We start from the raw sequence: 25,998 nt of genomic DNA, 5'->3' as shown, positions 1-25,998 counted from the left end.
TTCACAACGCATATATGAAAAAACTAGACGCATAACTTTCGTTATGTATCACGAAGTATCCTAGAAATGGTGATTCACACTAATCGGAAATTATTATCACTCGACTCCATTTTGACCTTGATCGAAAAAAATACATATAGTATCGTTTGTAATATAACTATGGAAGGGTTGATTTGCGCTATGTAGACATAAATGAAAAGAAACCTGCTCTATCATTTATTCTGTCTATTGGCAAAATTCATAGAAACGAAAGTTGCTGACGGATTATAGACTGAGGAGTATACAGTTTCACGGTTAGAAATAACTGACGCTCGGATGCTCTTCGACTACAGCGTATTCAGAATAGCTGTCTACGTTCATTTGGTTCATTTGTCTGGTTCATTTGGTATCCGAAAACCATATATCTTTAGTCATGCAAGAATCTGGATGGTTAAAAGTTGAGAAACTTAGAAAACTGCTTCTACTCATCAATACACATAAAGTTTTGATATCTCGTCAACCAGATTATTTACTGAAGAGGCTTAGAACATTCTCAAGAATGTTTTAGTCATCCCCAAACACAAATCTTCCATTTTTACCCGCTGCTCCTCGTATAATACACCTGAACATTGCAATCAACTACCCCGTAAGTTTAGAAGTTATTCAATAAAAAACTTTGAAAAAAGGTCTTATTCTGAAGTGGAGCTCTATACCACCCAGTTGGTTGGCAGCAAGGGTAGTATATATACCTAAAGTGGGTCTGAAAGATACACAGCCTAAATCGGCACGACCAATAAGCTTGACGAAAGGAATTGAGAGGATACTGGACGGACACATCAGGAGGGTGGCATTATATGCATCCACCCTGCATAACCACCAGTATGCTTATCAAACCGGCAAATCGACAGATTCAGCATTGAACAACCTAGAAGAGAAAATCTCCATTGACAGCAAGGAGATTACGGTTGCTGTATTTCTCGATATTGAAGGAGCATTTGACAATGCACTACCTGAATCTATAGGATCATCTCTGGCTAGGAAAGGTATAGAATCGACCATAACTGGCTGGATCTATGTCATACTGGTAAACAGAACTGAATCTACGACTCTTCAAGGCGAGGCCATTAGGTTCAGGTTCAGCACGTTGGACGTTGTTCACAGTTGGTGCCTGAGGGAGCAGATGTCTGTCAACCCCCCCAAAACTATGATAATCTCCTTCACCAGGAGGAGAAGATTGGACGATTCAACGCCACTTTCTGCCAATGGTGAAATGAAGGTGAAATATCTTGGCATTGGCATTGATAAAAACTCACCTGGAACACTCACTTGGAAAATGTTTTACATGAAGCCAGACTGTTCCTATGGATATTTTGAAGTATTTATGGTTGAACTTGGGGTTTAGGTCCCAAACAAATTCATCGGATTTATGTGATGATTGTTAGACCAATGATCATTATGGTGCAGTTGCCTGGTGGCCGAAGGCTTCACAGAAAACGGCCCAGGCGAAGCTTTCTAGCTCACAGAAAGTCTCGTCTGCCCATCAGTGATGCCATCAGTATCACAACGTCAGCGGCCATGAAAATCCTTTTATATCTACATCCTCTACACATTTTTCTGGAGATAGAAGCTAGATGGACTGCATATAGACTTGTGCACATTGCCAATTGCACAAATCGATTTAATGCAGAGTGCAACAGACTGTTGGTTGACACTGGAAGTCACAGCATTCTGAAAATGACCTCTGACTTTACGACTACGAACTGCCTCAAAAAGTACTGTTCCCGAGTAGAGAGGACTGGATCCTTCGGGAGAAGTAAATATTGAGGAAAGATAGTTGTTGATTCACTGATGGATCAAAAACACCTTTCGGTTCAGGTGCAGGTGTTCAGAGTCGCAGACCCTGGACAGAGACATCAACCTGCCTAGGAACATATGCGACTGTATTTCAAACGGAAATTTACACTATTGAATTGTGTGCGGAGAGATTGGAAGAATCCAACCTCATTCACAAGTCAATAAAAATATTATTGGACAGGCAAGGGACGTTGGAAGCTCTTGGCTCCTATCGAACAACGTCTAAATTGGTAATAAATTGACAAAAACGAGTCTCACCGATAGGAAGACTAAACAGATCATCTCTGATCTGGATTCCTGGCCATACTGGCCTGGAAGGCAATGAGGCTGCTGACACTCTTGCAAAGAAGGGTTCTGCAAGCAGCTTCATCGGACCAGAACCTGTCATTAGTATCGCTTTAGGCTGTGCCAAACAAGAAATGAACACCTGGATGGCAAGGAGATTCATGGACTTCAGGCAGAATCTTCCAGGATTGGCTCACTCCAAGGCGGTTATTCACCCTTCGAAGCTTGATGCCAAACAGTTATTAGACTATATTAGGGATGAACTACGATGTCGAACAGGCCTTCTTACAGGTCACTGTCATTTGAATCGTCATATGCAGAGATTCGGACTGATGGAAGACAGTGTGTGTCGCCTCAATTTGGAAAATGATGAAACAGCTGAGCACATACTTCGTGCCTGCCCCGCTGGGAACCGAATCAGGTTTTTAGAGTTCGGTAGAGTCGTACTCTTACCATCTGACCTGAAAGACCACTCACTATACAAACCAATCGGCTTTGTTGAAAAGCTGAGCTTATTTGGTCGAGTGTAAATAGTGTAATAAACCCTTGCTGGTTGCGGTGGAGGGTCGAATAGAGCCACTCACTTCAAACCCAACCTAACCTAACCTAACCTAAAGTCCTATTCAACTATCTAGTCTCTTGTTCGTTCGCGACCTTGGCATTACAAAAAGGAATTTTCTACAGCGATTGCATACATTTTCTGATCCCGTCATGACAGTTTCACTATTAACTCGACTTCTTTGTTATTGTTTAATTATTGCTATTTCCAGGTTCAGTTGAAAAACATCCTTGGCTGATACTCCTACTATTCACCTTTATACTGAAACTGTGTCAAAGCCATTTTTTGGTTTTTTTGCCTGTCTCTCTGAACGAAGATATATAAATACTCGACAAAACTCAAAATACTATTGAAGAATATAGAGAGAGGCAATAGAGATAACTATAGAGATAATTTCAATAGGATGGAAGAGGCAATGAACATTGGTAAAATCTGCCTACCTGTACTCAATTGCACACATTTAAGGTCATTTATTCTAATTGAAAAGAACTAAAAACCGGAGACGTATTCTAACATTGTAGTTTCTGCGTTGAGAACAACTCAAGCACTTAGACCGTTACCTCATCGCCGTCATCAATGATAATGTTTACGGAACCAGTAGGCAAAACGTCAGGCGTTGAATCCTGCAAACCACGGCGAAAAAACCGTAAAATAACTCAGACACATGATAAAAGATTCTTGAAAGATTTGCATAACGCAGTTGATTTCCGGGGCAAACTTTTCAGTTTGTCCTTATAAAACTTAAGTAGATTTTTTATTGATCTATAATTATTCATTTCTCAGCTTGTGGAAAGATGGAATCCTATAAATCATCAAAAAACAATCTCAATATTCCAAAATATATTCTCAATTCGCAACTGAGGCGTTAATAAGCAAAACAATATTGAAAGAACGAAAACAAAACATGTATTTTGTTTTCGTGCCTGATTCAATTCCAATAACGTAAGAGTTCACACTGTTTCGTTTGAGAACCACCCTGATATACACATTCCTTCGCGGAAACAATTGGGTAAAAAGAAAAACAGCGTTGTCATCCGGTATCCTATATTAGCGAATCCTTTCTTGGCAACTGTGCGGTGAAAAGTTTTATCTGTAATGGAAATTGGATTGGACGTAGCTATTGGATTCCAAGTTGCAATCGACTTAAATAAAAGTTCGATTAGAACCTCTACAGTAAATAGGTCTCCGTGATAGGAATCCCACGGAAATACCCCTAAATATGAAAATGTATTCTTTTCTGTGGCAAGAGGAAGAATTTGAGATTGGAAGTCGATGCACTTGTTTGATAAGATTCATTCCTTATGTAGGAAGAAGTTGCTTCTCATTTGTGAAAATGGAACTACTCCCTGTTGACGCATTTGTTGAAGGATGGTATGGATCGACGCCGATCACGGTAGGCATATGTGCAAGGTACTGTTCCTTCATGTGGTTCACTATTGGAATTTGGACGACCGGTATAATATCGGCAGTCCAAAATCGGTGTATGTACAATTAGCCTAACGCTACACACTCCTCGATACGATACAAAATCTTGGGTGGGAGATCGATGGTAATTTGAAAACCGGTTTTCAAATTAGCATATCCACATTGTCCCAGGTAAACAAAATTCAGGTACTCAATCAAATTGAGTACCTCTGTTATTACCTACAGTGGTGTTATATAAAGACTAATGTGATTAATCAATTTCAATTTAATGTCCTTATAGGATGAAACTGCAGTAATGTTAGTCACAAATGAAAGTAGTAAAAAACATAAAAATTTGATTTCTCATTCCTCATGATGATTTTCCACCATGAAGTAATGGCCACATCCCTCCCTGGTTTAATTTTGACGATAGTCGTGTCACGAAGTGTTCTGGTGATGCATTGAATTTATTGGAGCCTCTGGAGACACCCTACATTTTGTTTTATAAGAGAGAGGACATTGTTAGATCAAGATCTTCAGATGATGTGGTGCTGCAGGTTTTTCTGGGTTTTCCTGCAGCTGAAAAAGCAAATGCGCCACTGGAATTAATGAAGTCGCCCCGGAGCGCCAATTAATTTTTATTGTTGTTTTTATTTTATTTTTCAAAAAATTACTTTAAATTTTTTTTCATGAATATTGTAATCGTTTTCGCAACTAACAACAGTCCGGTCTAGTTTAAGACCACATTTTTTCCACTTTGTCGTCATGAAAAAATAACGATTCCTGAAAAAAAGTCCAAGTAGATTTTTGAAATTGTTTATTATTGTTATTTTATTCTTCCATCGTTTCAATACTGATTTGTAGAATTTTTTAATTCATTCAATTATTCATTGAGTTGAAAAAAAATCCGTTTTTTCAAAAAGATCTCATAACTAACCGGAATCAGTATCAAAGAAATTATATTATTTTCTCCATTAGATAATAGCGACCGATTCATTCGTTAAGAAACAAACTGTTATGACTTTCAGCTTATCAGAGGTAAAATAATGGACGTTCAGGTCGTTGGAAGATCAAATTTATAGCTATTTATAAAAATTGAAGATTTTTCTCATTTTCGTATTCTTTACGACTTATGAATTTTTAATTAGGACAAATACGCCAATGGACCCCCAAAACAACTGTGTATAATTGTGAAATACCTGTCAAATTCTCATAGTTTCAATTATATACTCATCTCTACCAACATTTATGTATTTAGCGACTTCTTTCAATGTGATCTTTTACTTTCTTACTGCATCACTCATTTTTATTTTGTTACAATTTGACTTTTAATATATCATAAAAAGTTGTGAAAGCTTTAAAAAAAAGTGCTGATGTTATTCATTCAGAAATAAATAAATTTTTTTGTAAAATTCTATAGTTTTCATTTTACAGTGAGAAATATAAAATAAACTGTTATATTTTGTTAGATACGGCTGTTTCTGGAATTCCAATTACTTTCGGAAAAAGTGGAATGAGAGAACTTTTTTAATTTTCAACAATTAGGCATTTTTGGTATCCTGTTGAAAAATAACAAAAAACAATTATTTTTTAATGAGGATTTTTTTGTCAGATTTATATCAGATTTATTTCTGTTAAAAATCATGAATGCATCATCTGCCTATCGGAATGTGGACAAATTTTCATAGAATCAAGTTATTTGTTCAGCAAAAATTCGAAATTTTCTATTTGACACATATTTTATTCGTGCACTCTCGATCTCGAATAACCCAGATTCAATTTAGAATTTCATTCACTCATGCATTTTATCATTTTGAAGGTAATTATTTTCTTGACAAGTTGTTTTTTCAGTACCTAGTTCATTAATAACTGAAATCCATTTTAGCCGGAAACTCATCTTGACAGATTGAGGACTGTTCTAAGTTTTGGCGAAGGATTTGGTATTCAAGAGAAGAAATTGTAGTCGAAGTACTGAAAGTGCTAGAATGTGATACATTTAGCTCTTGCAACAGCAAGTTGATGCAAATAATTTTCGAACAGAATGAAATGAATCATGTAGGAAAGAAACACCAATGTGGTAATTACGAAAAACTGAATTGAGAACCATCCAGGTACGATGAATTTTGGGGTGGAAAATGATTCTTTAAAATTTTCGTTGAAACTAAATTTCCCATTGATAAAAAAGTTGTAAGAAATTTGTTTAGAACCAACATTATGATAGAAACCAAAATGTTGATAACTGTATTGATGAGAAATTAATACATATTGAGAAAAAGAATATTTTGAAATATGGTCTGGTAAATTTCTGCTCTGTAACAATTATTTGTGAAAGAGGTATACTAAGATGTCCAAAAAAAATTCTTTTAGGATTATCGAGATTAATGAAGTGAAATATGCTATTTGAAAAAAAATAAGAAAAAGTGCGTGGAAATTTTCAATTTTTAAAATTTGTTTCAAAAACTTAGTGAACTTTGTGGTTTGTTTTTTTTTCCATCGAGTTGTTTGGCAATATTTTGATAGTTGGACTCATAGTGAGTTGGAGAAAATAGCTCCTACGCCGCTATTTTGAATAAAAGTGGCCACATGTCTTATATCGTTGAAAAAATTATTTTATATCGGATCAAATGGCAAGAATATACACGTATACACGTTCTATTTTGAATTATTGACTATTTTCGGTTAACACTATACATATGTTCAAGTGTTTTGTCGTTCCGAATATCGGCTTCCATCAAATATATGTTTATTTCAAATTTCTCAGCTCATAAACAACTGAATGACGCTGAGCATAATGATTTTGTTGTCACCCGGAAATTTTTCATCAATTGTTTTTAAATTAGATCCGTTTTAAACTTCATAACTTTTGTTATGCTACGCTCGTTTCGCAATCTTTTTCACTCACAAAATAAAATTTACTTCCAACACAAATATCATACAAAGTTTTCTGCACAACTGTCCTATTTTCATAATAAAATAGATAAATTTAATATTTCGATTTAATACATTTTGACATTTCTTGTCAGTTAACTATTTTCATGTTATCGCATTTGTTGTGAAGTAGCCGTGTCAGGTAACGCTGAATCACCTGGTTACCAACAAAAAGTATTGTTTGCAGCTCACGCATTTCATTTAAAGTCACATTTAAAGTTCTTGCTGGTGTTTAATGTCTTGCATAATGAAGAACAATAGTGAGGAATTTTGTGTTCCTCACGATAATAAACGAGCTGCAAAAAGAGCTTCAATTGAATTGTTACCAAAAAAATCGGCTTAGCAGTACGATATCACATATTATTTTTCTTAGCTCGTGTAGACTTAAAAACGTCGAACGAAATTTCAGCGAAACCGTCTTCCTAGCCTATCTAGAGGAGATATCAAAAATATGGAACTCGTCAACTTTGTGGAGCAAGTTTTCAATGATGAATTCGAGTGCGCTCGTTGAAGATGGTGTTGATACAAGCAAATATTTCAAGGTGATAACACTCTTGATGCGGAAGAATGAAAGTTATGGTCTCAAAAACTCTTACGTTTGAATAAGTGCAGACGTTTATAAATGAGGCCCCAAATTAAAAACTATATGATGATAAAAGTTGCTACTATTTTCGGAAAATATGGAGCCTGTCGACGTGAAGAGCTGTGCCATTCATCAATAGAGAACGTTAAATCAATTGATAAATCATTGACTCTTCAAATTCCAAATACAAAAACGAAAATAGATCTTTTTTCGCATTGTTGAAAAAAACATTGACTATTTTAATAAATACGTTGCATTACGCTCTTCTGTTATCAATCGTCAAGGTTTTTTTCTGAAATACTCAAATTATGAATGAAGTGAATATTACTGGAGTTTTTTCTCAACACCAAATCATTATTTTCAACACCTCTACACGTGTTTCTATAAGCAAGTGATCATCTTCAAGAGGAAGATTAAACAGTTTAATCTTCCACTTGAAGATGATCACTTGGTGATCGAAACAAGTGTCGAAGTGTTAAAAATAACGATTTGGTGTTGGGAAAAAACTTCAGTAATATTCATTAATACACCAAAGGTTCCAAACAGTTTATCATAAGTATAATTGCAGTGACAACACAGTTGATATAAACACGTTTGGGAAAATGACCTTTACTATTGCTGTATTTCTGAACCTCTCATAACCAAAGAAATATACTGCTCACTGTTTCAGTGAGCTACCAGAATCAGGAGCAAATATAATGGATATTGAGAAGCATGAAGGATGGAAGTCTACAACAGTAGCTGAGGGTTACATCGATCAATCTATTTCTTGTAAAAAGGCTATTGCTGAAAAAAATAATTTCAACAGCCAGCTCCAGCGTTACAGCATCGTCCTCTTCACTTAAATAAATAAATATTAATGCCCATGAAATTGTCCACTCAAATAGTTCAAATATATTACAAAGCTCTTCAACATCGCGGAGTATTGATATCAGCATTTATTCTACGTTTGTTTGAAGGTGATTGACAATGTTTCATGATGAATTTCACTAGTTTGGACTTCCATTGTCTACTATATAAAATGATTCGAAATCCCTGAAACAACTAAAAAAGAAGAATTGAAAATGAATAGCTGAAAATAACAATTATATTAACCAAAATAAACCTGAAATGAAATAATAGTGAAATAAAATACTAGTATAAATAGAACAATTGAATAAATAAAAATAAAGAAATGAAAAAAGAAAATGAAAATAAAAAATGAAGAGATTTCACTTATCCCCGCTTTCCATTTTCCGCTACACTGGTTCCGTGAGAGATGACCGTTTTGGCGGGAGTTGGCCATTTTTCGCTTGATGATGGGTTTCCATATGTTGCGTATTTCTACGCTGGCTTGGCTGAATACGTTGTTGGACAACATGTATGCGGCTTCCTTGAATTTTCTCCTAAGCCAATGTTCCTCTCTGTGCAAGATCTCAGCTTGGGACCACTCGATGTTTTGTTGATGGGTCCAAACATAATCTGCTTTTCTTGATTTGCTAGTTTTCCCTCGCTGTGTGTGTTTCTTGTGCTCGGAAATGCGAACATTCAATGGCCTCTTAGTTTCACCAATATAGGATTTTCCGCACTCATAGGGTATCCGTTAAATGCAATTCTTGGAATCGCAGTCCGCGTTTGGTGGCCTGGTTTTCGTGAGGCTGCTACGGATAGTGTTACCGGATCTGAAGCAGGTTCTGATGTTGTATTTGGAACCAATTCTTGTTATCCTCTCCGATAATCCTCTGATATAGGAAAGTGCAAGCAAAGTGCAATCAGAACCTGCTTCAGATCCGGTAACACTATCCGTAGCAGCCTCACGAAAACCAGGCCACCAAACGTGGACTGCGAATCCAAGAATTGCATTTATCGGATACCCTGTGAGTGCGGAAAATCCTATATTGTTGAAACTAAGAGGCCATTGAATGTTCGCATTGTCGAGCACAAGAAACACACACAGCGAGAGGAAACCAGCAAATCAGGAATAGCAGATCATGTTTGGACCCATCAACAAAACATCGAGTGGTTCCAAGCTGAGATCTTGCACAGAGAGGAACATTGGTTTAGGAGAAAATTCAAAGAAGCCGCATACATGTTGTCCAAGAACGTATTCAGCCACGCCAGCGTAGAAATACGCAACATATGGAAACCCATCATCAAGCGAAAAATGGCCAACTCCCGCCAAAACGGTCATCTCCCACGGAACCAGTGAAGCGGAAAATGAAAAGCGGGGATAAGTAAAAGTACTTGAACGACCTATAAATAGTCATCTCTCGGAGGAATCAGTCCAGTCATCACCCGAAGACGATTGTAGATACTAACAATCGAAACGTCGTGAAGTAACGTGACTTGGAATCACTCCACTTTTTATTTTCTTTTTCATTTCTTTATTTTCATTCATTCAGTTGTTCTATTTTTACTTGTATTTTATTTCACTATTATTTCATTTCAGGTTTAGTTCGGTTAATATAATTGTTATTTTCAGCTATTCACTTTCAATTTTTTTTTAGTTGTTTCCGGGATTTCAAATCATTTTATATAGTAGACAATGGAAGTTCGAACTAGTGAAATTCAGCATTTATTCTAATTCTTCTCTTCATATTAATATTCACAAATAATAATAATAATATAATAATGTAATTAATGTATACATACATACATTCGTAACAGAATTTAATTGTATCTATATCTATTGTTCATAATGAACCTTGAAAATCAAATGATTGTTTCGTTTATTGCTATTTGGTCGAAAAAGTTCGTATTAAACATACTTTTAACACGTTACTTTGTAAACATAATCTTTTAATGCTCTTGACAAACATCAAAACTGTCAATTTCAATGACAGTTCTACAAAAACATTTATTTTAAATAATTTTTGAATATTCTTCTTCAAAAGCTTTGAACAACAACGAACTAATGTCATGAAGCTTGCGTTCTCAAGAAAACCCCTCCGTAATATATTTCCCAAATCCATCCCAGACGACCTTCAGCCCTCTTTGAGTCTGAAAATTCCCGTTCAAATAATGGGCTAAATAATAATCCACCTAAACTATTTCAAGCCTCATTTCGTTCGCACCAAGGCGCGGAGAAGCTATTTCTGTATAAATAAACGCGAATCTCGTGAGCGAGAACACATAATCTTCTGAATAGAACATGTCTGAAACAAACGCCGATAAATAGATCGAACACCCCTTTTGCCGTTTGATTTCGTCGATGGGAAGATATGAAAATCATTTTCACAATTTCGTCGGTGGAAAGTGCGGTGATTCCGTGGAAGTGTCGAGAAGACACCGGAAATGTACGAGACCGTGAAGATGCGGGTGGAGAGCTATTTCTGATAACTATTGTAACACGAGTGCATGAAATGCAACGTTAGTCTGAGTATCATTTCAATAAATTTGAGTTCGTCTTTATAGAAAATTGTTATTCAATTGAAAGGGGCATTTTTCATGAGAGATTAGTTTTCGGAACAAAAAGCTCTTTGAAGAAAAGAGAATTGAAACTTTCTATGTTTTTTACCACTTTTATTTGTAACTAACGTTACTGCAGTTTCGTCCTACAAGGCCATTTTCAAACTTATACTTTATAATGTGAAAAACATAGAAAGTTTCAATTGTCTTTTCTCTTATCACGTAGTAACGGCTACATCCATCCATTTATTACAAGCTCTTTGGCTTTCACTTCTTCATCATATATCATACAAAGAATGTGGGAAACTTCCAAAGAAAGGGACTGAGTTCAGAATACACCTTTCACAAAAATATGTAGATCATGCTCAAAGGTTACTTTCAGATAGAAACTTCAAGAAAAAATCCTCTCGAATCGACTACTATAGAAGTAGCCCTTATTCATGCAGACTGTGACGTCATCACACCAGCCAGGTTGCGTCTCAACTCGCCATACACGGCATACAGATCACCCAGTCAACCAGAGTACACCAAATTGTCACGTGGTGTCCTGTCACCCAGCGGTGAACCAATCGGAGTGTATGAAATTGCCACGTAGCGTCCTCAAATAGTCACACAACTTGCCAGCTAATCAGAGCACATGCTACTGCATCTCAGAACATCATGGGATATAAATAATTCAAACAGACGACCAGGCGTATTCCTCAACGAGACAGACCACCCAGTCACGTGGCACGCTTTCCTCAACCTGTCACTTTTTCCGGCTCTCCACACTTTCGTGATGTCTCTGCACACTTCCAATTTTTTCACGTCCAGATTGACCACTGAAAATGAAATGATTAGGATGTGACTGTTCATTTTGAATTCCAATTTATACTTTGAAGAACGCAAGAAATACATGCAAGGGATATACGACGTTGAAAAGTGCCAGTGCTGGCACTCTGACGTGCTTCAGAGTGTTATAATCTACTATATGAAAATGGATGTTTCTTGGTTGGTTGATTGGTTGGTTGATTGGTTGGTACGTAATAAACTGCTACATCACTCAACCGATCGTGGTGAAACTTGACATGTATTATTAATTTTTCATAGAGAAGGTTTTTAAGCTATCCATTTTTCTGTAACTCGCCACTAGATGGTGCTGTAGAACAAATTTTTGAAAGCACTGTTCAATAACGCTGCGCACGCCTAAGTTCGTTGATTCTTATTCTGTCAAAACATTGTGAAGCAATCCTGTATATGACATCTGATTCGATTGTTTGGAGTACACACTGAATAAAAAAATATTTTCATTTAATTCAATGTTCATATAAAACTAGTTTATCGGTATTCTACTGTTTTAGTATGTGGGTTCAGGTATGGAAAAGACAGAAAGCAAGACGTGTGTTCCGCTAAATGTTTTGTGAAGTAAAGTTTATAAATATCTCTTGCAAAAATAGCATCTGTCTTTCCGTTATTCAGCTGTCGCACCCCTACGAACGACAACCCTCAGCAGTCGAAACTTGTGCGAGCTAAGGATTAACGAAGTCTTACCTTTCAATGTGTGATTCCTAATACGGGTTGAACGATAGCAAGTGAAAATCGATCGTTCAGACTAGGACTTGAACCATCGACCACACGGCAGTCAATTCGAGTGGGTGAACAAAGCACCTACGTCGAGCCGCCTGGCTATCCTTCAAGATCACTACCGGGGTACCCCATGATCACATATTAGAAAGTGAAACCAGATGGTAAGGAGATTTTCCGTAAATAAATAAGGGTGATATCGTCCCTCATTAACTTCTGAATTATCTCTTCCCTAAATATCCAACAACCGGCCCATATACGGTAAATACAGTGAAATGAAAATTTCTATGTTTATTGTTTAAGTTTGAAAATGTCCATATAGGACGAAACTGCAGTAAAATTAGTTACAATTTCTCTTTTCATCATGATCTCCTACAACGTAGTAACGGCTACATCCATCAATTTATGGTAAATACAGTCCTTATCGAACATAACTTTTGGTCCTTCGAGCCGGGTAGTTGTTTCGAAAGTTTTTTTTTGTGTAATTCAATGTTAATATGATAGTAGTTGTTTCGAAACGGCCTCTTCTTCCAGTTTGATATTAATTACTTTTTTCCTTCCTTTGAAAGATTCCCACCTTTTAACGGTGAAGAAGAAAAAAGCCACAATTTTTCACTTCTGTAAATAAATCTTTTAAAAAAATGTACCCCTCTCAATCGGAAAACTGTTCTTATGGATGTTGTTGATCAAATAAGCGAACTTAAGTCATGACATACCGTCGTAATTTGATTAATGAAACGAGTGCTTCATCTCCTATTGTTATCAAGCTTGGTCCTGAGGAGGCAATGAGTCAAGTGCCATATTACGAAACGTCGAATATCCGCCATTGAGTCTTATTCTATATAAGTGAAATTTTCCCTCTTTCATATCCTATATTGTGTAGCAATCCTATAAATGATATCTGATTCAATTCCATAACTAATGTTTGAAGTAGAAACTGAACAACAAAAAGTTTTTTTATAACTCAATGTTTGCATATAGGATCTTTCAATATACGCTTTCTCTATCTGAATTTAAATAAAACCAAGTAGTGTGTTTGAGACATTATCGAAAGTGTTTATTCGTTTAAAAGACCTATTGATGCTATTATGTATGGAATATAATATCGTTCAAATATCCGCCACAGCTTCTCTGCGTGGAGCGTATCTACAAAGTCCAATTTCTCATTACTCTGGCGCATAAATGAAGCTGAATTTGAACAATGGCATGAGTTATGTTGGCTTAAGGACCGCTAAGGTTGGTGGCTTATTCGCATATACCTGTGACTGAAGAAAACCATACATGAAAAAGTCTAACGGGGTCAAATGGCACGATCTCGGTGGCCAATTCACATCACCACCACATGAGATGCTCATACCCCTCCAATCACTCGTTAAGAATATCCAATGTGGCATGGACTGTGTGACACGTAGCGCCGCCCTGTTGAAATCACGTATAGTGCTCGCCGTTGACAGAGATGGCCTGGCCAACGTCGTTCTCAAACAAATATGGACCGATTACGCTGCCAGCCCAAAATCCACACCAAACAGTGACTTTTTCGGGATGCATTGGACGCTATTAAACCCTATGGGCCTCTTCGCTGAAGATGATTTTTAGATGAAAATTAAGGTCAGTTGCCAACTGCTTCAGAGCTCATTTATCGAACATACATCGGTGTTTATGGTCGTTTACCCTAAGTTTCTGTGTCAGTTGAATTTTGTACGGTTGCAAGCCTAAGTCATAACGCAAAATTCGCTAAATTGTAATCTGCAAAAGGCTGAGTTCTTGTGAGCGACGCGAAATCGACTGCCTCGGATTCTCCTGCACACTCTCGCAGACAGCTCAGAAATTCCTGTTAGACGACCTCATACAAGTATTTGTTTTAAAAATATTTTTTCTTTCATGTGAAGTAGTTGTTTCATGAGAGCTTTTTCCAGTTTGTATCTGAAAGTTCCTTGCATGATCTACTCATTTTCGAAAAGAGTTTATTATGAAATTAGTTGCTTTTTTTGGAGATTCCCACATTGTTTTTATGTACATAGAAAAGAAAGGCAAAACCTTCTTTCCTCAAAAATTAATCTCTTCTAAAAAAGCACCCTTTTTAATTTACACTACTTTCATGTCAACATTAAAATACACGAAAAAAAACACTTTCGAAACGAGTACTTTTATATGAACATTGAATTATACGAAAATTACTTTTCGATATTCAGCTTGTACCCCAAACATTCGTTATAGAACGCTAGGGACGCTACACAATACGGTTTATGAAAGAATTACGATTTGTAATTAGAAAAAACCTTTTTTTACTCCACCAGAAAAGTAAAGTATTTTCTATATTTTAGATGTAGTTTATAAACTCGACTCAAATGGGGGATAATTCTAAAAACATCACATATAGTCAGTGGGCACACTTGAAGACTGGCTATAAATCATATCATATCAGTTGTATCGTCAACAGCATATGCAGGAATAACTTCAGTGAAGAATCCTGCACCGACACCTGTCGTATATAATCCAACGCCCTTCGTGGTATTAGCTAGGGCAGTAGTTGTATTCTGATAGTGGTCAGTCCATTAACCTACAGTGTAGGGAGTTGGGACTGGCCTGAACAAATTGTTCCTTCAGATGATTTGAATTGTAAAAATACTATACTGTTGCTATATTGTTGCTACACTCAATGTACGTTCGCTGTTTACTAGGGTTATTTTTTTATATCCACTCCTAAAACACAATTTTGACAGTATCTTAGTCACAGAAATTTGGTTAGCTGCATACTTGGCTGCAACATTAGATCAGTTATCCAACTGTTGAACAAACTCAGAAGGCTAGGTGCTGCAGCTCATACTCGAACGAATATTACCCAAAACAGATGAGAAAGATGCCTCCATGGTTGAATCTAATATATCACGGGAATAGCTGCTATATGGAATGGCTTCATATGCGAAGGATGCTTCGCGAATCATGGTGGAAATTCCAAACCTTAAACATGCGACAACTTCAATAAAGTACGATTCCAGAGCTGCAGAATTCGGTCTAGATGGCTACAGGCTTCCTGTAAGGATCAACATAACAACTCCTGGCTGGTAGAGGAGCATTTTTCAGAAATTTGTCACAGCATACCCACTTCCCAAGCTACTCATTCATGTTTCCTACCTATCTGATGAAGGCATTCATGGACTGACCACCGATCAGGTCCATACTGAAGTTAGTAAAATGTACAATGGTCAAATAACTTAAGAGGAGATTATTCTTCACTAGGAAACACAGGACCCGATAGAGGAGCACATACTCTGTGCCTACCCCACCAAAAACCAGATCAGGTTTTCAAGTCAGCTGGCAAGAGTCCCACCTCCTTCATTGTCAAAAACTCAACCAACTCGAGCGCTCGGGCAGATGCTTCGAAGAGAAATTCTCCGACTGCTGCAGACTAGATGATTCATTGCAGACTAAATGATTCGAACCCCTAATGACTTCATACAGCCTCAAGCCAAAACTATTCTGTTATTTCAACACTCCAAACTCAACAATACACAGCCTCCCAGTTAGCGGAAATATCAAGAGCAGATAGTTGTTGGTTCACAGATGGATCAAAAACACCTTCCGATTCTGGTACAGGAGTTTTCAGTCGCAGACCAAGGACGGAGATTTTAACCTGCCTAGGGACCTATGCGACTGTATTTCAAGCGGAAGTATACGCTATTGAATTGTGTGCAGAGAGATTGGAAGAATCCAACCTCATACACAAGTCAATAAAAATATTCTCGGACAGTCAAGCGGCGTTGAAAGCTCTTGGCTCCTACCAAGCAATCTCTGAATTGGTAGCAAATTGCCAAAAACGATTCTTCTCGGTAGGAAGACATAACAGATTCTCTCTGGTCTAGATTCCTGGCCATATTGACCTGGAAGTCAATGAGGCTGCTGATTCCGTTGCAAAGGAGGGTGCTGCAAGCAGCTTCATCCTACCAGAACCTGTCATTGGAATCGCTATAGGCTTTGCCAAACAAACATTGAACGCCTGAATGGCAAGAAGATTTATGGACTCCTGGCAGAATCTTCCAGAATCTTTCCGCTGGGGATCGAATCAGATTTTCAGTTCGGCAGAGCCATAGTCTTACTATCTGACCTGAAAGATCACTCACCATGCAAACTAATCAGTTTCGTTAAGAAGCTGGGTATATTTGGTCGAGTATGAATAGGTGTGAGCCGCAATAAACCCTTGCAGGTTTCGGTAGAGGGTCGAATAGACTCAGTCACTTTGGACCTAACCTAACCCAATTATCGAGGAATATATAACAATGGATCGAACGATTCGAGATTCAAACTCCTATGGAGGTACATTATTTTGGGAGTATTTACGTCGAGTTGATACATATCCTCTCAAGGTCACTTCAAAAGAATGGAGTGGGATCGGCACGGTAAGCTGTTTGTGACAGCAACCTTTTACCTTTTCTAACAGTTTCGATGACCAGATGTGTCAAAGTTTGTGCTTGTATTGGCCGCGGAAAGAGTTCTTTACTGTAAGTAATTACTTCTTGGCCTTTTCTTCCCAAGGTGAGTATACGTCTCTCCGCACCCAAATAATGTAGAATGCTCATATGTTATTATTATGGAAACATATATTTTTCAGGCGAAATCATATTTTGCTGTTTTCTGAAAACTCAAATCCCAAAAAGTACGGTGATTTCACCTATCAATATTTGTGAATAGGACAGATAAGTCAATTCGAAGATATTGACAAAAATATTAAATTTATACTTTTCTTGATAGGATGAATTCAGATTTGAGAGCGAATGAATGCGTTTTCTTCAAATTGTTCAGAAGTATCATCATATTTAGGTATGATAAAATTTCCAACAAACTTCCATGTACCTCAACCACTCATTTGATTGAATTATTCTTCGTAGATGAAAAGTCGTTGTGAGCGGTATTTCCAAGTATTCTCGAAGAATAAATTCATTAGGTAAATCTCATTTCATATGAATAACTTTTTTTGAGATCAATTGCCCCAACACCAAACTGATATTTTTTTTGCACTCGACGCGCGTTTCGCCAACAAAGTTTGCATCCTCAGGAGGAGAAAAATGATACCTAGTCTAGTCTGGTTGGTCCTTATATACTAAAATTTGTTACCTGAGGTTGTATACCTGAAGTCCAATATGGAATTTCTCGGTAATTAACTACCTGCAAGTTCTTAGTAATTATTCTCTTCCTAATAGAAGATTAAAAAGCGGGCTAAACGGGATGGGTCCCTTATCGCCATTCATGCTGTTTTTACATTTTGCTATTTCTAGACTCTCACATGCATCGAGTAGCCTGGTGGCATGCACATGCCTAATCAGTTTCAGATTGTTTTCACCAATTCTGTGGTCCTTGTCTGAGGCATGTTGGGCGACACTGGATTTTTTTATCCTTCCGTATTTCATGTGTGCACAATGCTCCTTGAAGCGGGTTTTAATCGCTCGTCGGCTCTGGCCGATGTACTTGCTGTTGCAATCTTGACAACTGATTTCGTAAATCCCCGACCTTTCTGTGTTTTCTAGTCTATCTTTTGGATTACCAAGAAGCTGTTGCAATTTATGAGAAGTTTTATATGCAACTTTCATATTTACTTTATCGAATATCTGTTGTAGCCCTCTCGTGTATTGGGGTTCATATGGGATTACTATAAACTTGTTATTACTCTCCTCTTTTTGAAACGTTGAAGATTTACGAAGTGCTTCCCTAAACTTGCATTTTCTATATCTGGGTTAAAACCCTTTGCTTCAGCTACATACCAAATCACTTTCTTTTCATCTTCAAAGGAAAAGTTATTAACCTGTGTACCAGAAATTGCAGTGCCGCCATTTTGTGTTGTGGAAAATGATTCGAGTCATTGGGAATGTATCTGAAAGTGCCCGTGTCTTTCCTGTAAATGTCAAATTCTATTTCGTTCTGTTGGTTCCTTATGACCAATACATCTAAAAACGGCAACTTTCGTTCTTTTTCTACTTCATATGTGAATTTTATACTCTTACACCTGTTGTTTAGTGCTGAAAGGACATTCTCGATTCTGGTTATCCTTGTATCCACTACGGCGAATATGTCATCAGCATACCTGATCCAGACCCTAGGGAAGTAACTGAGTTCTTTCCCAGCTTCCGTCTCAAACCTACCCATGAATAGGTTCGCTATAAATGGAGACAATGGGTTACCCATAGCCGTTCCTTCACGCTGTTCATAATATGAGCCATTATATTGAAAACAATTTTGATCCATACAAAGCTTGGTGAGTTGAATGTATTCTTCAACAGCTTCATTTGCTAAGTTGTTCGATTTCAGAAGATCCCCCAAACACTCTAGAGCTTGTGATATTGGGACGCTTGGAAATAAGGAACTCACATCGAACGATACCAAAATTCGCCTTCTCCTAATGTAATATATTTTATTTTCTCTATGAATTCTTGTGAGTTTTTAACACTCGCATCGGTTGGGCCGATCGGGAGATTTTCAAATTCTTTTGTCAACCATTTAGCGATATTATACGAAGGCGAATTAATTGCAATGTAAATCTATCTCATCAACATATTTCTACAAAAAAAAAAAGATTGTTCACATGTTTTTCTTGAATATATGGATTGTTTTTGGCATCCTTTCTGGTATAATTTCTGAACAGCTGTATATATCACTCTCACAATCCCTTTCAGAAACAATAACAATGAAGGAATCTCCATGTGACGTTTCATATTGAAGAAAATCAATGAATTTGCTATCATTATGCTACCTATATCATTGGTATAATAGTGATATGCTTTAATATCATTATTATACCAATTCCGTAATATCCAGAAATTGTGAAAAGTCTCAATTTGAAGGAATTTGCTAGTTAATTATTTGTTTATCGTCATCTGCTCTTCATAATGTAAACAAACATTCTCTTCGGAAGATGATATTTGAAAATTTTTGAATTTTCTGTTTCTGTTTTCTGTTAACAACACCTCAAAACTTCTTCATGCACTATACATTCCAATAATACTCATAAAAAACGTCACATACATGAGTTTCCATTATTCAACCATCATCTGCAGTGGCGATATCCCTTTGAAATAAATAACACCCTGTCCTTATCCTCATGAATGAAACAATTTTATTACCAAAAATCGGGAAACCAACAAAAACCAAACAAATTTTTGCTGGGGTTTTTTAGATCGACGGAAAATGAAAGTAGGTACTTTATATTCTGAACAGAATCGTTTTTATTGTTCACACATACGATAACACGCAGAGAAAGGTCTGGAAACTTAATTGACCATGAACGTAATGTCTCAAAAGTCCCGATGCATTCAACATACTGCAAGAATGCATCGTGTAAAAACAAGAATTTTGAACTGAATGGGTTTATTTTCGATCTCACGAATGGGTGATATATTTATTATTTGTTGATACAAGTCTCTGGAAATATTTGTATAACTGTGTATTTTTGACATCGCCGTAATAAATATTATCATTCGCAGAAAAGCCACCAGGGAAACCAATATTTATAGATGATTCTGCTTATTTACTGTGAGGAGGACTTGTTCGCAGAAATGCTGCGAACAAATTATGTATATAAATCGGTTCTAGGTGGGTTGAAACATTTGTGGGCTAACAGACAGATGGAGCCACTTGTAGTGGATCTATATGACTTTCAGTCAACCCTAATCTTCAAAGGACAAATGTACAAATTTCACAGCTGTCGGACTATTATTTTGTGAGACAGAACATTTTGAGTGAAGTTTGAAAAAAAAATTGATAAAGAGGAATTTCGTATGTTGACGAAGCATTGTTAGGCCAAAAAATACTAATGAAGCCGAGGCTTAGCTTGATGAACATTATTCGGAGTAACGCCATGGTTCCTTTACTACAGGGTTGTTTCCTAACTACGGTACGCTGAAGTTTGAAAGAAAAAATGGTGTTTGTAAAATATCGTTACACCGATTTGGTTGAAATTTGCTACAGTTATTTGGAGTAATAGGGCGCTCATTTACACCTAACTAGATTGAAATTATTAGGTCCAGTGGAGCACCACAGCCAAAAATATTGGGAAACTTTTTCGAAGTTTTTTATATTTCTAGATTATCCTACTAAAAATACAACTTTTTCATCGATGGTGTTGTCTTCATATGAAGCTTCGTCGTTTCCAAGAAAAAAATATCGCTTCTAAAAACTATCCATGGACAACATATAATAAACTTCTGATAAAATACACCACTGCAATCGATTTGTCATTGATTGTATGACACCTTTAAAATTCCTGGATTATTCCTTATAACAGTGCAATTGTCAATTATTCTCTTTCTCAAGTTATTCACATCTAGTGTTTTATAAACAAAAGCCTTTAAATGAACTCATTGATAGAAATCCAGAGGGTTCATATCAGGACTGTGAGCTAGCCAATTTTGAGGTCCTGCGCAGTGGTCAGCGATTAGAGTAGGTGATGTTGAGATGCTGACGAGCAAGAATACTAAAATGAGCTGCAGCCCCGTCGTGTATAAACCACATATTGCATCTCACAAGTATCGCCATTCTTATAACAAAATAGATTATTGATTTCGCTAAAAGTTTGTAAAGGATTCACTTGTTAATCCTGCTGGTAGAAAAAACTGGGAAATCAGGTAGACACCAATCATTTCTACCGAAACTTCCAGCAAAAATTGTTGCTGAAAATGACGTGGGGATTTTCATTGACCCAAAATTGGTCATTGTGAAAGTTCATGATAGCATCTTGTGAAAAATTTGCTTCGTCTGCAAATGAAATATTTGGTAAAATATCAATTTTGTTTGAAAATCCCAAGGTAGTAGAGCTTGGACCCGCTGTATGTGATATGGGTACGGACAGTTTCTATTCAGAACTGTTGTTTGTCCGCTTTTCAATCCATTGTTGACAAATTAATTTGCAGGTAGTAGTGGTTCCACTAGGCAGTTACCGAAAAATCAATTAGGATAATCATCATTTAACGAACAAAGTCCACATCGGACCGAAAAACTTTAGGTATATAAACAGCTAACCCTTGTCTTTAGATTCAGTATCAATTTGCGTCTCCTGAAGATGCTAACCTTATTAGCGAAACGCGCGTCGAGTGCAAAAATATCAGTTTTTTGTTAGGGTAATTGATCTCTAGAAAAAGTTTTCAACTTTTACACCAAAGGTTTCAATCTCATCGCTTAAACCGATTTTTGTGAAAATCTTGGTGTTTTTAGGTACTTTCATCAATATGGCTTTCTGGAGACCTTTTTGAAACAAATCATAAAATTACATGTGAGAAATCTGTGTCAATCGACAGGGATCCGGAATTTGAAAATAAGAAAATGTTCAAGTTCAGCAAGTAATTTTAAATATTCATGAATGCTCGAAGAAGGAAAACTGTCACACTTCACAGAATGCTATTTTGAATAGAATATGCCAGTTAACGGAAATGTCTCGTTCGACAGTTCTTCGAGTCATTAAAATAGGGGATGTCATTAACTATGCAATGAAACGAAAACAAAGGAATAAAAAATTCGCAAAAGTTGATGGTGATGCAAAAGATGTGATTCGGCGAACAATTTATGGTATATACCAAAGAAATGAAGTACCAACCTTGGAAATGATTTGGTATAAATTACTCGACTATCCCGATTACAATTACATATCTTTAGAAACTCAACGAGGTGTCTTATTGTCTTGTGGTTTCAAATATAAAAAATTGATCAATCGGATGGTCATAATGGAATCGACACGCATTGTTCAACTCAGACAAGAATATTTGGTGCGAATAAAAAGCTACCAAGAATCCAGCAGACATATAATCTACCTCGACGAAACTTGGTTTGATACCCACGATGTTGTCAAATATGGCTGGGTAGACGAAACCCAGTATTGGGCTTTGAACACACCTTCTTCAAGGGGCAAACGTGTTATAATTTTGCATGCCTGGAATGAAAGTGGTTTCGTACCTAAGGCTTTGCTTCTGTCGGCCAAAAATATAAAAGATTCGTCTGCTGATTACCACGAAGATATCACTGCGGCTTTATTCGCAGCTTCCCCCAAATATTCCTCCAAACTCGGTTATTTTTATGGATAACGCTTCGTATCATTCTCGGTTATTGACTACAATACCAAACAATAAGACAAAAAAGCAGATATTTTTGATTTCATGCGAAATCGTGACATGGAAATACCCGAAAAGATTCCAACGAAAAAGATATTACTGGCGACCATAAAATAAAGTAATTTCAAAAGAGAGAATATTATTGATTCGATGTGTAAAACACGTGGTCATATTCTCTTACGCTTCTCTCCCTATTATTGTGTGTTCAATCCAATTGAAATGGTTTGGGCCACAATGAAAGAAAGCTTGCTGAAATGTAATCAGTCACCGACGTTGAATGGTGTAGTGCTTGACAATATAAGGCAAGTGGTGAATGAAGTAGGTGATAGAGATATGTGGAAGAACTGTGTGGCCCACGTTATAAAAGAAGAGAACAAAAATATTATGTGCAAAGTTTCATAAATCCGATCGTTATTCAACCCGATGATGATTCCACCTCATCCGAATATAGCGAAGAAGAATTTTGATTTTTCTAGCAATTTTATTGGCCTCTATTATTTTGTAAATATATGTTTGACGAGAATTCGTTGTGATTATTTCTGTTTTTATTGTATTTTAGAGTTTTCGACTCGAAAATCAACTAACTTGAATTTCGAAGTTTTTCATAATCACCCATGGTGGAAAAATTCAGATTGTAAGAATAAGTAACTGAAAAACTACCACTAAAAAATAATATGCCGACGTCTATGTCGAGGCGGGAATTCCTTCTCTGTGCTGTTCCAATTGGTATTGGAAATACTATACAATTCCAGTTTGAAATTTACCCAAACGGCCTAGCACCGGTTCTGTTATTAACCCCTATAAAGATCATCCGAAGCAATTCAACATCGCTATCACATAGTTGACGGCCATTAGCAAAAAGTTTCTAAGCAAAAAAATAACGCGAACGTTCTAGATAATATTTTCTAAGAAACAATGAGCACTCAAGTCGAATAAATCGTGCCACTGACCTGCAAAATGCACAGTTTCCACTTTAAACTTCTCCGCTCCGGGAATAACAAGCTGCGAACACCCCAATTGCACCCCGTGGTTGAGGATGTGCACCAACACCGCACACACGACCACCACCCACCCCCAGCCGCCCTCCGGGTAATAGTGTCTCCTTAGGGTGGTCGTTTTTCGCGCGTCCAGCGGTAGCTCGGGGGGCAGGAGGGTGTCTTTGACGGCACCGTTCGGCGACGTGAGACTGTAATGATGAACGGGACACCGGATCTGAAATGAAGATATACTTGTTGATGATTTTTCAATCATTTCATAAATTGGATAATGAACAACGTGTTTGTCTCACCATTCAGATGAACTGGTATAAGATGCATACGTAAATAGCGCCCCTCCCCCACGTTCGAATGGGGCAGCATATCAAGGATAATTAATCCAGTCATTTAAGCTTAAATTAGGTAAGAATCTCGGAATACGAGATACCCAGCTGTAAGTCTGTAAATACTTGTATATTGACACCCTAAAAGTTTTCTCAAAACCTACATATGGTAGGGTGTGAGCAACTATTGAATTTCAAGGTCAAAGGTCACAAAAATCGGTTTTTTGCGCTTTTTTTGGAAATATCTCATTTCCTATGGGTTTTTTGCTATTTGTATTTATTATATATATTGTAGAATACAAAATTCTCTACAAATTTTGTCCAAAAAAATTTTTTATGCGGTGAACCGTTTTCGAGATAGAGGGCGGAGAGCGCGCGGTCACAGCATCACTTCAGGTCAACCGGTGCCTCCGGTCGAAAACGCGCCATATATAGTTGATGAACTATCGATAAATCAATGATTATAAATATTTGTCAATTTTTATCAACTATTATATTATATTTTATCATTTTCTTCATGCATTAAATCTATATCTATTCATATTGTATGGAGCAGAGAAGATACTTTTTTATTATTTTTGATAAATACATGAATTATTTACAAAGGCATTACAGTTCCAAAATAATTGTTGTATTTGACGGATATTCAGACTACAGTGAGAACGTAAAAGCTATAGAGCAGCAGAGAAGACCTGCTGCACTTTCAAAAACGTATGAAGTTTGTTTCGATGAAACAATGGTTGTACCAGTTACTCAAGAAAAATTCTTATCAAATCGAAATAACAAAAATAAGTTCATTAATATGTTAATTGAAAAATTACAAGCTGCAAATATTACTACTAAACAAGCCAGAGATGATGCGGATGTTCTTATTGTTGAAACTGCAATTGAAGAATCAAAGTCTAAAAAAACTGCAGTTATAATAGGACAAGATATTGATTCATTGTCATTTTAATTGGGCGTACACTGTCTTACGAACAAGAAATTTTCTTTAAAAAAGTTGGGAATGGTTATGTAAAAACGGAGATATACTCGACTAAAAGTTTTGATAAATCCTCATTCTAAAAAACATATTTTATTTCTGCACGCATTAAGTGGCTGTGACACAACTTCCGTGCTTTTTAAAAAGAGAAAAAAATCATTTTTAAAATTTTTTGAGAAACTGACAAATTTGGATGAACTAGCTGCAGCATTTGAGGAAGAAAATTGTTCGGCCCAGAGATTATTAGAGAGTGGAACTCAAACCTTATTGGCAGTCTATAATGCTCCGAAATCTGTGAAAAGTCTCGATCATCTTCGTTATATCCATTACGTCAAGTCTACAAAACTTAATAAACCTGTGCAGCTTTCAAATATTCCACCAACAAGTGCAGCTGCTCATCAACATTTCGACCGTGTATATTATCAAGTTCAAACTTGGTTAGGACACGATTTGGAACCCCAGGTATGGGGTTGGGCAATGCGAAACGATTTTTTGGAGCCTATCATGACAATTTTACCACCTGCTCCAGAAGATTTGCTAAATACAATTTTCTGCAACTGCAAGAGTGGTTGTGGTTCGCGATGCGGATGCAGGAAAGCGGGCTTGCAATGCTCTTTAACTTGTGGCCAATGTAATGGTCAAGCTTGTCTCAATGCTCTACCATATCAGAGCGACATTAACGAAGATGGAACCTTTGACCCCGAAATCATGGAAGAAATTGAGACAAATGTCGTTGAAGACGATAATGAAGACCAGCAGCCAGAAGACGACGATGAAGAGGAAGAAGATGATTAAAATTATAAATTGTAGTTTTTGTACCCTTTATTCCATTTCTTCACTTTCAATAAAAATAAATGTATTCAATGATATTTTTTAATAAAAAGATTAATTCATAATTTATTTGTTTTTTCATCATGTAAGAAGTTATAAATATTAATTAGGTTAAAATTCAAATATAATTCCTATATTTTCATTAACAATTCTGCAATTACATGGGCAGGTAAGTGTTGTTGAATAAATTAATACTGAATAAAAAGTGGATAAGTTAGGAAAAAAATTATAAAATAT

At 36.7% G+C, this 25,998-nt stretch overlaps 1 protein-coding gene across 1 annotated transcript in view; it reads right to left on the bottom strand.

Annotated features, from left to right (window-relative positions):
• LOC111517964 (monocarboxylate transporter 12) overlaps positions 1-25,998 on the bottom strand; it is a 502,474-nt gene that overhangs the window by 458,066 nt on the left and 18,410 nt on the right. The window contains exon 3 of the mRNA XM_074182742.1: positions 23,581-23,842. Within this exon, the coding sequence (XP_074038843.1) occupies positions 23,581-23,842 (262 nt within the window). The remainder of the gene's footprint in view (positions 1-23,580; positions 23,843-25,998) is intronic.

The sequence above is a fragment of the Leptinotarsa decemlineata genome, unplaced genomic scaffold (assembly GCF_025532065.1).
Source record: "Leptinotarsa decemlineata unplaced genomic scaffold, Ldec_3_MD MMD2_tig00026328_RagTag_RagTag, whole genome shotgun sequence".
NCBI classification, from domain to species: domain Eukaryota; kingdom Metazoa; phylum Arthropoda; class Insecta; order Coleoptera; family Chrysomelidae; genus Leptinotarsa; species Leptinotarsa decemlineata.
The sequence above is the reverse complement of the archived record's forward strand: the minus strand, read 5'-3'. Positions and strand labels throughout refer to the sequence as shown.